Source organism: Nyctibius grandis, chromosome 5 (assembly GCF_013368605.1).
Source record: "Nyctibius grandis isolate bNycGra1 chromosome 5, bNycGra1.pri, whole genome shotgun sequence".
In the NCBI taxonomy this organism is placed as follows: Eukaryota; Metazoa; Chordata; class Aves; order Nyctibiiformes; family Nyctibiidae; genus Nyctibius; species Nyctibius grandis.
The window spans coordinates 29,644,712-29,658,730 of NC_090662.1; the positions used below are offsets into that span (position 1 = coordinate 29,644,712).

The window sequence follows — 14,019 nt, forward strand, 5'->3', positions numbered from 1 at the left end:
CATCTACACCTCTTTTAAATACCTCCAGGGATGGTGACTCCACCACTTCCCTGGGCATCCTGTTCTAATGCTTGACAACCCTTTCGCTGAAGAAATTTTTCCTGATATCCAATCTAAACCTCCCCTGGCACAACTTGAGGCCATTTCCTCTTGTCCTATCATTTGTTAGTTGGGGGAAGAGATCAACACCTGCCTCGCTACAATCTCCTTTCAGGTAGTTGTAGAGAGTGATAAGGTCTCCCCTGAGCCTCCTTTTCTCCAGACTAAACAACCCCAGTTCCCTCAGCCGCTCCTCATAGGACTTGTGCTCTAGACCCTTCAGCAGCTTTGTTGCCCTGCTTTGGACTCTCTCCAGCACCTCAATGTCTTTCTTGTAGTGAGGGGCCCAAAACTGGACACAGTATTTGAGGTGCAGCCTCACCAGTGCCGAGTACAGAGGGACGATCACTTCCCTAGTCCTGCTGGCCACACTATTTCTGATGCAAGCCAGAATGCTGTTGGCCTTCTTGGCCACCTGGGCACACTGCTGGCTCACATCCAGCCGGCCACTGATTAACACCCCCAGGTCCTTTTCCGCCAGGCAGCTTTCCAGCCACTCTTCCCCAAACCTGTAGCGTTGCATGGGGTTGTTGTGCCCCAAGTGCAGGACCCGACACTTGGCCTTGTTCAACCTCATACAGTTGGCCTCAGCCCATTGATCCAGATCCCTCTGCAGAGCCTTCCTACCCTCCAGCAGATCAACACTCCCGCCCAACTTGGTGTTGTCTGTGAACTTAATGAGGGTGCGCTCGATCCTCTGGTCCAGATCATTGATAAAGATATTAAAGAGAACTGGCCCCAACACTGAATCCTGGGGAACACCACTTGTGACTGTCCGCCAGCTGGATTTAACTCCTTTCACCACAACTCTTTGGGCTCGGCCATCCAGCCAGTTTTTTTACCCAGCGAAGTATACGCCCATCCAAGCCATGAGCAGTCAGCTTCTCCAGGAGAATGCTGTTGGAAACAGTGTCTAAGGCTTTACTAAAGTCTAGGTAGACAACATTCACAGCCTTTCCCTCATCCAGTAAGCAGGTCATCCTGTCACAAAAGGCAACAAGCTTAGTCAAGCAGGACCTGCCTTTCATAAACCCATGCTGACTGGGCCTGATTGCCAGGTTGTCCTGTACATGCCACGTGATGGCACTCAAGATGATCTGCTCCATAACTTTCCCCAGCACCGAGACAATATGACTTGTAATCTGTAGGAACTGTTAACTGAACAAGGTAGAAAAGGCAAAATTCCAAGCCATTTCTCAGTAGAAAAACAAACCTCCATTTCTATGGGCTTCATTGTCTACTGCTGAGCTTCCACATGTCTGTTCTCTGACTGAAGCTTACACTGGGCTTGAGGCATTTGCAACACCTCACTCCACACTGACTCTCTGATGTCTAATAAGATGATACACTAATGCTTAAGTTTTTCTCCTGGCCAGCTCACCTGCCAAGGACAGAAGGGAAGAAACATTACCAGCAGACTAAGGCTAGCACACAAACAGGCTCCGTTAACAGTGTCAGATGCTTAAAAATTAGGCTAACTCCTGGTGCTAAAAGTGCAACTCATTCCAGTGCAATCTCATTGTGAGTGGGATTCATGTGATGTAAACAGACACTCTCATAGCTCTCGGAGTTGGAAAATGATCTGAGATACACTGGACCTACCTGAATTAAAGTTCTGCTTAATTACAGCAAAAGTAGGATTCTGTCATTTAATGCATTTCTCTATGTGCTGCATTTCTTTTGGCAAATAATCACTGTTTTGTTTGGAAGCAGCTCTGCAGTTACTCTTCCACAGCTCTGAGAGGATAGAAGCTAAGAAGCCAAATCTGCCAGATCCTGTTATTTTGGAGCTTGGAAACAATTAGCAGTAGGATCCACATATTTTCATCCACATGTGGAATTCAGGGAATTTGACATGTCATCTAATGGTTGAACTTCAGAATGTCAGAAAAGAGACACAGATCCAGTTTACACTAACTGTGGGATGGCACGGGTATAAAATTTGCTGACATTCCATTTTTAATTTGGCAAATGTGAGTTTAGTCCTAGTGCTCCATAATATTCACAGATAATATGACTTCTCTTCAATGTAGGGTTAACAATGAGTCAATAAAGTGAAAGATATCTTACCGAATATGCAAACTCAGGAAATATGCTAGAACATGCAGCCTTTATGTTCTCTCTTAATCGGAGGATTAAAGCCCTCAGAGTACAACTTGAGTTCTTTAAGAAGTATAATTATGAAAATGCTATTACTTGGACTGTGTTGCAAAAATACATGTATTTCAGGAATAAAGAGAATTTTAAAGGCAGATGTGGCATGAAACCAGAAGAGCGCAAGTTGTTCCAGATGTCCATTCACTACTAAATAATCACATCACATAAAAGTAGTAACAGTGATAAACTATAATAATGTTTGTTACATCAAAGATTGGTAGCTTCATAAAGCATGAAAATAAAGTCATTACTCATAGCCCTTGTCAAAAATATTCCTTAATTTGCAGCATCCCAAAGTACTTTTTGCAGAAACTTTGTCATATTTTTAGAAGTAGATTTTTAAATTAAATTAAAGTGAGGAAATGATCCAGTAGCTCAAAAATGGGCTAGGAGATTCCAGAGAGATGGAAGAGCATAATTAAAGGACAATACAAAGCCCCTGAACATGGAGTGATGCAAGAGGGCAGGCAAAAAGGAGTCCAAGTTACCACGGCTCCTACCAAGACTATGTGACTATATTCTAAGACTACATTCTATCTTAATAGAATCACAATGCTGGAAACCCAGAATTTATATGAGAAACATTATTATTGGGTTTAGGTAGTGGTCACACAATTTCTAGTTTTTGAGGGTTTTGAGCAGGATGACAGTAATGGCAAAAAGTGAGGGGTCTGAGTCACATGCAGGTAAAGGGAAGGCATAAACACCATCAGGGGAAGCACAGGAGTCTCCATTTTGTTTAAGAGCCCATGCAAATGAGGGATGTTCCAACTTGCCCCTCCCACTTACCCATAACATGTGAATCTGTGACAAAAAAAACCACATTTGAATATACAGACATATGGAAATGTTAAAATCAGCATTTATGACTTGCTATTATTGCAGTGCTTGTGTGTCAGAACAAGAAATAACTGAAGATACTACTCTGTGGTGGAGATTGGCAAATGTCATCATTCACAAGAGGAGCGCTCTTGTAAAATTTATGAGATAACTCTTGGCCTTGTTCAACTAAGAAGTACTTTTCCTTCAAATTTTAATAAATGGTACTTTAAATAACTGCTACAGATGTTAATAAATCTAGAATCCCACTCAAGGCAGAGCAGCCTGCTTAACCTGACCTGTGTAACATAAGCCAAAGAATCTGACTCACTAATCCTTGCCTCAAGCGCAGAAGTACTTGGGCGAGACGGACAGTAGCTGTCGATTCAAGCAGCTGCAGAAGTTGTGTTAAGTTGCTAGGGATCATAACATCTTTATTAGCAATTAGTACACTCTTTCTTTCACACAGCTTGATAATTGAAGGTGCAGAACGCTGTCCCAGCCATGCATTCCCATTACCCGAGACCAAATCAGTAATGCATACAAAAATACAGAATTCAAGAGAATACTGAGCAGAAAACCTAATTCAAAGCTCAGCAAAAGAGGTTGACAAGAAAGTATGCTAGATTTGCAGAACCATCATACCAGCAAAAATCACTAATGTCTCTGGTTATAAAACGATAAAGACTCAACGTACCCATATCATTAAAATTGATTTAGTATGGTTGAGTACCCTTTTGAAGCCTGCACGTGACGTAACCTCTTAAATAATTTTAAATGCTCAGGGCAGCCTGAGTGTTTAAACAACTTATCATGCAGCCCATTGATAAGCATGCAGCACTCTAACAATACAAGCTGCTTAGGTACTGACAGTGTCTCCTGTGACATGAAATATGCATTTAGAAACTGCAGGTGGGCACTGAGATGAACACAGATGCACATCCAACTGAAATATCCTCAGCAAGGTTCTCAGAGCTAGGTACACAGAAGTAGACTTCTAGGTCCTTTGCTGTGATATGAAGAGTAATTTCTCAGCAGATATGACCGATCCCAGAAATACAATGTACTTTTCTGACCCTCAAAAAGTGTTTTGGTTTCCACCCTTCTCCAGAGCTGAGGAAAGACCTGCAGAGTTTCTTCTCTCCGTAAACCTCACTCATTCCGAAACAAAGCTGCAAAGCACAGGGCAAGTTGCAGTTCCACTGTGTCTCAGGAACATATACTTGTTAAGACTACAAAGCAGTCTTCAGGGGAGCACAGGGCCCTGGGGTAGGAGATAAAGACATTATAGAACAAGTTTCTTTCATCTCCTCTCTGAAAAAGGAAGCAATTAAGAGCTTCTGTTCACTTTGTCCACTTGCATGCCTTCTGCCTTCTACCCATCTCTTTCCTAAACGTACATCGCCCCTCGATGAAAGCTTGCTCCACAGTCCAAATGTTCTCCAGAACAATCACAAGAAGCTCAAATTAATTTGACAATTCACTTTCTTGCATGGTACTTTTTCACCTGGATACTCCAGTGACCCAGTCAAGGGAAATACCGTGTCAGTCTGCTCCTGAATTCAGTAGCGCAGCCAGTCCCTGATTCAGTCACCCACAAAGTACAGAGAGAAGTGCCTTTGCATATCCTCCACGTTCTCTCTGTTTTCAATCAATGAAAAACATGAAACACAAACCCAGCACACTTCTGTTTTCTTGCATTGTAATGGTGAGGGAATTGGCAAAGAACAGAAAGAGAGCAGCTGGTACAAAAGGCTGTCCTTGCTCATCAGCATGCAGCTACTTGGCTTGCAACATTGTTCACAACGAAGATTCAACATGAAGGGATACTGAAGATTCCCCACAGCCTTTCACCTCTGCACATATCAAATTTTCCAACATCATTTAGAACATGCTAGTTTAAACCCTCCTAACACAATCAGCACAACAAATAAAACAACCAGCACTGTAGACTTTCTCCTCAGGGACAGTAAAAGATATCTAGTTCCCTCACAGACCATATCATGCTCTGTACAAACAGGAATAAGACTGGAATAACTCTGTTGACTAGACTGGAGTTATTCCAACAATACACTAATCAAAATGAGAACATAAGTTAATGCAATATACACAAATAGTGACAGCTGCTGGTTTCTATAGCAAAATATAGTAAATAATTATCATCAGAAACACAAGCAAAAGCAACACCTATGTATGATTCAATTACATGTTTCCATGAAAATTACAGGTTTGTAATTCTCATTAATTCTACTCAGCTAAATGAATGACATCCAAGCAGCAAAACCAACAACAAAATACTATCTCAAAGTCAATCACAGAAGCAACAGAAATTCCTACCCATTTTTTTTAAATTAAAAAAACCCTGGTTTTAAACAGTTTTTCAAACATTGTTTGAAAAATGGTTTTAAATATCTTCAATATAATATTAAAGAATACAATTTTCCTATGAGCAGTGTATAAAACCATAAAATCAAAATCTTATTTAAGTCACCGACAACTCATTTTCTTTCCATTAAGGTGTTTTAAGCAGGATCTCAGTCTTTTCTTACATTAAATTCAAGCAAGACAATCTAATCCATCAGTAATGTCCTCAAGATGGCCTCATACATGCAATGAATTAAACACTCTCAAATATTTTATTTTTTCAAAGTGGCAAAGACTCACTACATCCCAATCATATTTCCCAGATGGTGTCAGGAACCTCTTAACACTTCATTTCCATGTCTTGAGAAATGTGTTTTCAATCTTTCAAACACAAACAGGGCCTCCACCCTCCGTCCCCTGATACTAGATTCAGCAGTCCACAGCCAACATATTCTTCATATTCTTTTTAGGGTGAATAAATTCATCTCCTCCCTCATCAATCACACAGAAACCTTCAATGACACATCCATGTTCTTCAAACTTCTTTGTAAGTATATTATTTATGTCTTCTATGAAGAAATGGAGGATATGCATTCATTAGAAATAAGTAGCTCCAAGTCAGTCTAAGAAAAGTATCTGCAAAGCTGACTTGACCCTTCTCTTACTCCCAGCGTACTAGAGTTGTGACCTAGAGATGCTGCTGCTTTTATATTTCATCTAGGGACCTGCTAATTCTCAGCTCTGCTTGCTCACAATGAAGAGCTCTAGAGGCATCTAAATTCAGTTCTGAGGATTTGGCTCAGTGTCTGTACACAGAAAAATACAGACTGCATTGATCTGAGCTGAAGTTCTAGAAGCTGAAACTCTATCTTTATACCTCCTTTGTCTTGCACCCAGTCCTTTCATTTTAGCAAAAAGTTCCTACTGAGGAGAGTGTTTTCCATCCTTAAGTGTCTAACAAACTGACTTTGGGTCTCCCTGTTGTTGTTGCCTTTTGAGATCCACATTGTACTTACCTTCAACAACACATAATATTCTCTCCAGTTTGAATAAGCCATTCATTATAATCAAAGCATTCCGAGTCTCACTTTGCAGAAGAAACCTAGGACTAGATGGACCACTCAAGTCCCTGAATCCAATGCTCACCATACACAATTAACCATACATACTGACATCAGCAGAAGGCAGCTTCACAGAGTATCTGATCCACATAGCACTATCTACAAATCACAAAATACATTCAGCAGCCCATAGTAAGCTCCAGAAGTTGCCATAATTATGATGTGTGACATTTGAATGTGAAATTCAAAATTTTATCTTTTTGTATATTAATGCCAGAACTTAGAATTCCAATGTTTGTCCCCAAACATTTCAGTGTTTGTCCCAGAGTGCCTGTGTAACAAAATTCATGAAGAATCAGTGGAGCTGACTGGACTGAAAACAACATTTTTGAAATCAACATTCTCCCAGCTGACCACAAGACTGCAAAACCAGGTCTTTCTTCCTCATCCCTCTTTCTCACACTCCTAGCTGTACAATGGCTGGGCTTTTGACAAGTTCTTTTTCAACACTTCTGTCTGTGAGCCTATTGATTCTGGGGAGCGAGAGTTGTGTGCCTGAAAAACCCCAGCTAGAGACAGGAAACAAAGTTACTCGCCACTTGTCATCTGGTAGATTATTTAGGACAAGGACCTGCATTATTATGATGAACTCTGCTCAATGATTCCAAAAAATATTCATGAGGGCCCCAGTTCCAGGAGAAGATGCTGGGTGCTGGATTCCAAGCTGGCAGACATACTTGCCCTACTGCCATTGATGCAAGTGCCTAAGCTCCAGAGAAAGTCACTTGCCTTTTTGTGTTAAAATTCCCACTGACTTGCAGCAAGAATTTCCCTTTTCACTAGGCAGGTTTTGGGACCATTCATCTGAGCTGCCTAAAGTACATCTTACAGGTACTTCATTCTGGTCTGGGATTCCATTTTATGCATTTAAAATTTAGGTCCTTCAGCTTAACTTGCAAAACTCTGTCTTATCAGATTAATCTCTACCTCTCGTTCGTGGGAGCTGGAAAACAAATTGTAAGAAAAGAGAACACAGGAAACTGGTAAGAAGTTTTACCATCATCTGCCCAGAGCTCTAGGGCTCCATTCCTCCTGTCACAGACTTGCTACCTCAGTAAGGCAAGTCACGTCCTCAAAGAATTGTGTTCCTAATCTGCATCCAGGGGATCTCACTTGAAGAAATGCTGGGCATTCACAGCTATCTCTAAACTTGAGCCTTTCACACACTTGAAACATATACGGTGCCTTATGTGGACAGCTGCCCCTCCTGCCATCCCCAAAATAGCTACTGTTTGGTGCTTCAAATTTGTAGCTTTGTAGCCCACTCTACTTATGACTACCATTGGTAGCTCCCCTGCCTACAAAACAGGGATATAATCATCTCAGAGGGAAATCAGTTCATTATAGATTAATTACTTGGTTTTGACTTCTCCATAATATGTTTTGCATGAATAAATAACAGTGTCCTCAGGTCTGAATAGCATGACGTAAACAATGCACAGAGCCAAACTGCAGCTTTGCAAGGAGGAAACAGAATACTTAAGACCTGTTTATTAAGTTAGCGGCATTCATTACACGCTGCAGAAAAAATGTGATGTAACTTCATGATCAAATAATTAAAGGCTGCACTCCATGTACCAGGGTGGGAAATTCAGTCTGTATGGTAACCGTCCATCTGGTATTTTATGACTTCATAGTGTTGCTTTCGCAACGTTATAAATGATCTCTTAACTTAATCTTCATGTACATTACGCATACAAAATGACTATCAGCAGTGCTGCACACAGCAGGAATGGATGCTAGCTTGTAAGCAAATGTGTATCATTTCTGTGCTACTATTAGCTAAGTATCACATGCAAAACAAATCCAAACTCACATCTCTCATCATTTTCACTGCTTCCCTGGTCCTTCCCAGCTTTCTTGCACACATTGCCAGCCTCCTCTTAATATAAACTAACACATTGGTGTCCCTTCCTGTATAAGAGGAAAAAGAAAGAGCATTAAGATAAAAAAGATAAAACAAAGGTTTTTTTAATATTTAATATTCCAACACAAAAGGAAACATAGTTTTCTTGCCATTTTTTGTTATTTGCTATCATCAATGCTTTCACAATAATTTTAATTAAAAATTTCCAAATTCTGCTGATTTAGATGTGGCATAACATCACTGAAATCAGTGGAATTACTCCATATATACAGTGGTATAAATAAGGACCCATGTATTGGCCTTACACCTATGAAATATAAGCAGATCTGAAGCTACAGAGAATGCTATAGGGTATAGACCACCAAGTCATCAAGTGAGGCAAGGAGAACCCCTAGGAAGTTAACATTGGCACAAAACTCTGTGATCACATACACAGCATTAAATTACGTATTCACGTACATGGTTAAGACACAAGCATCCATGAAAATGCACGTTCTATTCTGCCTTTTTTGTAAGTTAGGATGTACGCGCTTGTTAATAGATGTAGCAAAACAAATCCTCATCCTCTAACAGGCTTTTTCCTTAACGATTAGAAGAAAAGAAGTATCCCCTGAACCTTCTGTTTACAGAGCCTTTACTTATTAACCAATTATCATCTTCAAATTCCTCAAGCCACTAATTATGGATGGCAAATTAACGTGTTTCATATATGACAGTCCTACGTGCTGGAAGATAGATGCCTTAACAGCAAAGATTACAGAAACTAAACAGCTGCAATAATTATTCTGTTGGAGAATTTACTCGTTTAATTTCTCATTCTCTTGCCTATAATTCCCAATGTGAACTCTTTAACATGCTTCTGGACCAACAGGAAATGTGCAGACAGCTAATCATCTATAAAATTACCATATCATGAAAATATAAGATACGTGCTACAAATTACCTTTGTGTATAGTATGCAGTCTGTAAAGATTTTAGTCTGTTCGTAACATTTTCAAGTCTTTCATAATAAGAACAAGATGTGCACTGAAAACATTCCAAGTACCTGCAAATTGTCTTAAAGCTGTGATTACAATTTTCAGATAGATTAAGCAGCAGGTTGAAAGGTGTGACCTTAGAAGAAAAAATAAATAAGGGAGGGAAGGAATTTCTTCAGCTGTATTTTATATTATGTATTTCCTTATCTCTGTATTGATTCCTATATATTTAATAAACAATATACAGTGATATCTGTTTCAACATGTTTATGCAGTGTAACTAAGAGGTATACATTTCGGGCCAAGCTCCTTTTCAGTCTTTTCAGAAGGAATGGCCAAAAGGCATTTACTTATGATGAAATCAAGATAAACTTTCAGATCAGAATTTTCTGAGGTGCGTAATGATTTGGGGTGACTAACATGAGCCACCTTAAAAAGAAGATTGCCCATGCTCTCTATAAACTAGCACCTTTTGAAAGGGGTGAAGTTGGGTACTCAAAGCCATTATTTACTCTTAAAATTCATGGTCTAACATAAAATACTGTATGAAGGAGATGGAACACATGAATAAACAGAAATATAGAGCAATATGGTGTTGCTGAAGAAATTACAAAGTGTTTGTCACCTGTAAAAGATGAAATGCCCACTTTTCATCCCAAAGTCATCTTCAAGGACCAGAAATGGAATGACACACATCTCAGAACCATGGAGTAACTGCAACAACATCTGTCCATGGTCTTCCTCTCTAAAGAGATCCGAGTTCTCCACCTTTGCAAACCATGCAGAAGTCCAGCATATAATCAAGAGAATCCTACTTGAGGCCCCTATGTCCAAGACACCATCTGAGGCTGGAACTTCTCTAACTTCTGTGGGGCACACTGACGTTATCAAGGGGAGGCTGGGTGGTATAGAGAGGTGCAACGATCTAGCCCTTCCTGAAGTTCCTCCTGAACCCACAGTCAGAGCTGGCAGTCACTTTTCAGCCCCTCCTGCTCTGCAGCAATGCACTTAATTTTGCAATTAACTGGTTGCTTCCTTTGCTGTAATACTGAAGGTTCAGGGTGTCAAATTTGATGAAGACAGTGGCCATCTAGCACACACAGGTTACAAAAATACCATACTTGTATTTGCCTGCACAAACTTAACCAGGTTATCTTGGATATAAGCATCGTGACAGTGTTTAATTACTCTTATTGTGTATTTTTCATAGAATCACTGTCATTTTCTGTGTTCAGGATGGATTGAGTGCACAAATTAAGGTTTCACAGGCAATCATAAGCCTGCTAGAGCCTGAAAACTGCTTCAAGGGCTCAGCTGCTCTGTATTTTTATTTTCTCCAAAAATAAGCAAATCATCCTAAATATCATTTTATAACCAACAGATGTTTAAAATACTATCCCCAAGCTTTATAAAACCTCAAGTTTTCAGGTATAGACTTGTGTACACTTTTGAAACCAGAGATCACAGACAATTTCACTATGTACAATTTTTATCAGCAATCTTCAAATTATGTGAGACAGCCAGAGGCTGTGAATTCAGGTCCTGAGAAACCCAAAGATGCCCAAAGTATGTTAGTGCTTGTACTTAAGTAATTAATTGGTATTATTTTTGCCTGAGGTAGCCACTGTAGAGTAGAAATAACCTGGACTGTTTGCTTTACTCATCTTTTTGTTCATTTACTGGTAGTGAACCCTTATATATTTTCTTAGGTTTAAGAAGCATCTAATAAATATAATCACAGCAGCTAAATCTGCTTATTCAAAACTTAAAAATAATAATAAAAATCTACAGACTTTCAATTAGAGCACTGTATTATTCCAGTTGTTAATTTTTATGTTTCTGTGACCTTTCTTAATGTATGCAACTAACTTTTCAAATGTCACACTGGTTAATGGGTCTCATTAACTTTTACACTGAATAATGTGTACGTATTTATCCTCACAGCTGATGGAAAAAGCTGTAAAAGCATCACTTCACTCCTGTTTCCATCATTCTTTACTGCCTTTTCACAACACGAGCCCATGTTTCCAAAATGGCTAAAGGCACTTCAGTGCAACTTCCTAAAACAGCATCCAGCATTTTCTGAATATCAAATCTCTTTTGGCTCTGCTACCTTTTCTCTTCTGTTAAGTACATGCTACGTATTTCCTGCCACGACAAAGAAAAGGTGCATCTGTAATCTGAGCGTTGCTAGCTCAGCAACAGAATCAAGCAAAACCACTGAAACAGAATAGTCTGGCTCTAGGGCCATATTCCAGCCAATGTTAAATACTGAGTACACAGTTCTGAGAGGGGGGAAAAAAACCTAAAAAACAAAGAACTCTCTGGAACTTCTCTCACTTTAGAAGCAGCTATTCCCTCCAACGAAACTTACTGTGTTGGGCTTCATACTGCGCACCGTGGTGCTGTAACTGCTGACTGCGCCTGTAACAGCCCTCTCCAGCTTTCAGAGCTTGCTTGAACAGCTTCTCTGCTTCTACAATCGTTGTCGCTTCCTCTTCGGCCAAGAGAATATAGGCAGTAGCACACCTGCAAAAATATCAGAGGAAAAACCATGAGAAAGTTGCATGAAGTAAAAGCTATACAAAGACATGCAGACTGGCAAGGATGTACCAAACATAGAGGCAATGGAGTTTTGTCCACATATCTTTATGATGAGCTATTCTGATGAATAAATATTCTGGCAACCAGATCATGACTCTTATATGTAGGTACTGTATCACTCAGCCACTTGAATAAGCCTACTGACAACTGCCCCAGAAAGTAAAACACTGTCTCACTAAGCAATCATGGCCTGTATCACTAAAACTCCTTCTGGAAACCAAGGCTAGTTTTATGCACTATTGTTTTAACACCAAATGTCTCCATTACTGTAATGGTATGAAAAGAATCAATAGACCTATAACACTTGCTGTATGCAAAAAATAGATTATGAATGTAATTGTAGAGAATAAAAACCAACCAACCAACCAAAATCCCCCAGAACAGGAAAGCAGCTTTAGGAATACACAGAAAGGTGAAATGCATGGTGGAAGTCACCTCATCCAGCTTTTAGCTGTCTAATTTAGATCGCCGCCTCCATCAAGGAGCATCTTCACAAAGCCATTCATTTCATGTGTTTAAACATCTCTCTAAGAATAGGGTGAGCTACTGAACGGAGGTGCCTCTCTCATTGACCATAGAGGGAGCCCAGGCAACTACTTTAAACTCAATGGCCACATTTTTAGCAGCTGAAGTTAGGTTAGCCTGTTGACTTCTTTCTGATACAAAGCACACTGCTGCTAAGATTCTTCTTTATAGAGAAACAGAATCGGGCTGCAGCTGCCTCTAGTTGTGTTTCACAAAGAGTCATCAGCTGAGGAACAGGAAACAACAGGTCTGGGTAAAAATGAGATTCCAGGCACCAGTACTTGCTATGGGCCACCCAGCCGGAAAGCAGCTTGGCACAAAAGGACTTGGGGGTCCTGGTGGACACCAAGTTCAACATGAGCCAGCAATGTGCCCTTGCCGCAAAGAAGACTAACGGCATCCTGAGCTGCATCAGGACGAGTGCTGCCAGCAGGTCGAGGGAGGTGATCCTTCCCCTCTACTCAGCACTGGTGAGGCCACAACCGGACTGCTCTGTCCAGTTCTGGGCTCCCCAGTACAAGAGGGACATGGACATACTGGAGCAAGTCCAGCGAAGGGCCATGAAGATGACTAAGGGACTGAAGCATCTCACATATGAGGAGGGTCTGAGAGAGCTGGGACTGTTCAGCCTGGAGAAGAGGAGGATCTCATCAATGTACATAAATATCTGAAGGGAGGGTGCAAAAAGTATGGAGCCAGGCTGTTTCTAGTGGTGCCCAGTGACAGGACCAGAGGCAATGGGCACAAACTGAAACACAGGAGGCTCTGTCTGAACATCAGGAAACACTTTTTTACTGTGAGGGTGACTGAGCATTGGCAAAGGTTGTCCAGGGAGTTTGTGGAGTCTCCCTCTCTAGAGATATTCAAAAGCCACCTGGACATGGTCCTGTGAAACGTGCTGTAGGTGGCCTTGCTTGAGCAGGGGGTTTGAACCAGATGACCTCCAGAGGTCCCTGCCAACCTCAGCCATTCTGTGATTCTGTGATATGTGAGTAGAACAGGACAGGCTTAAAGTTCACTTCTGCAAAAGCTGTTTATGCTACATGCTCCCTCAGTTAAACTGCTGTCCAGGAACAAACAATTCTTTTTCTCCTTCTGATGAAACATGTGAAGGACAATCCGTAAGGCATCAGTTTATGGAATCCTAGAATGCAGTAATCTCTGACAGCAACCTAAGGGACTCACTCCACTTTATGCACTTTGGCAGCATTTATAGAGTTTGCCATGCCAGTAAAGCATCATAGCATCGAGTTTATTGTGGGATCTCAAAGTACTACACTTCTCACTGAGAAAAGAAATAATGGACTCAAAGACCGAAAGTCACAGAAAATTACATCATATTCTCTCACACTATGAAATGAATTTTTCAGCAGGTATTTATGAGTCCCTTCTTTCTTGCCTTTGTTCAGGATGACTGGGAAATCCAAAAGGGAACTCTCCATCCCATAAATGCATATTTCGTATTCTCATCAGGAGGCAACTTAAT

At 40.6% G+C, this 14,019-nt stretch overlaps 1 protein-coding gene across 8 annotated transcripts in view; it reads right to left on the reverse strand.

Moving 5' to 3' along the window:
- ST7 (suppression of tumorigenicity 7) overlaps window positions 1–14,019 on the reverse strand; it is a 173,901-nt gene that overhangs the window by 48,912 nt on the left and 110,970 nt on the right. For all 8 annotated transcript variants that reach the window (XM_068400442.1, XM_068400445.1, XM_068400443.1 and 5 more), the window contains 2 exons: window positions 11,779–11,933; window positions 8,377–8,474 (listed from right to left, as the gene is read on the reverse strand). In XM_068400442.1, coding sequence (XP_068256543.1) covers window positions 8,377–8,474; window positions 11,779–11,933 — 253 coding nt within the window. The remainder of the gene's footprint in view (window positions 1–8,376; window positions 8,475–11,778; window positions 11,934–14,019) is intronic.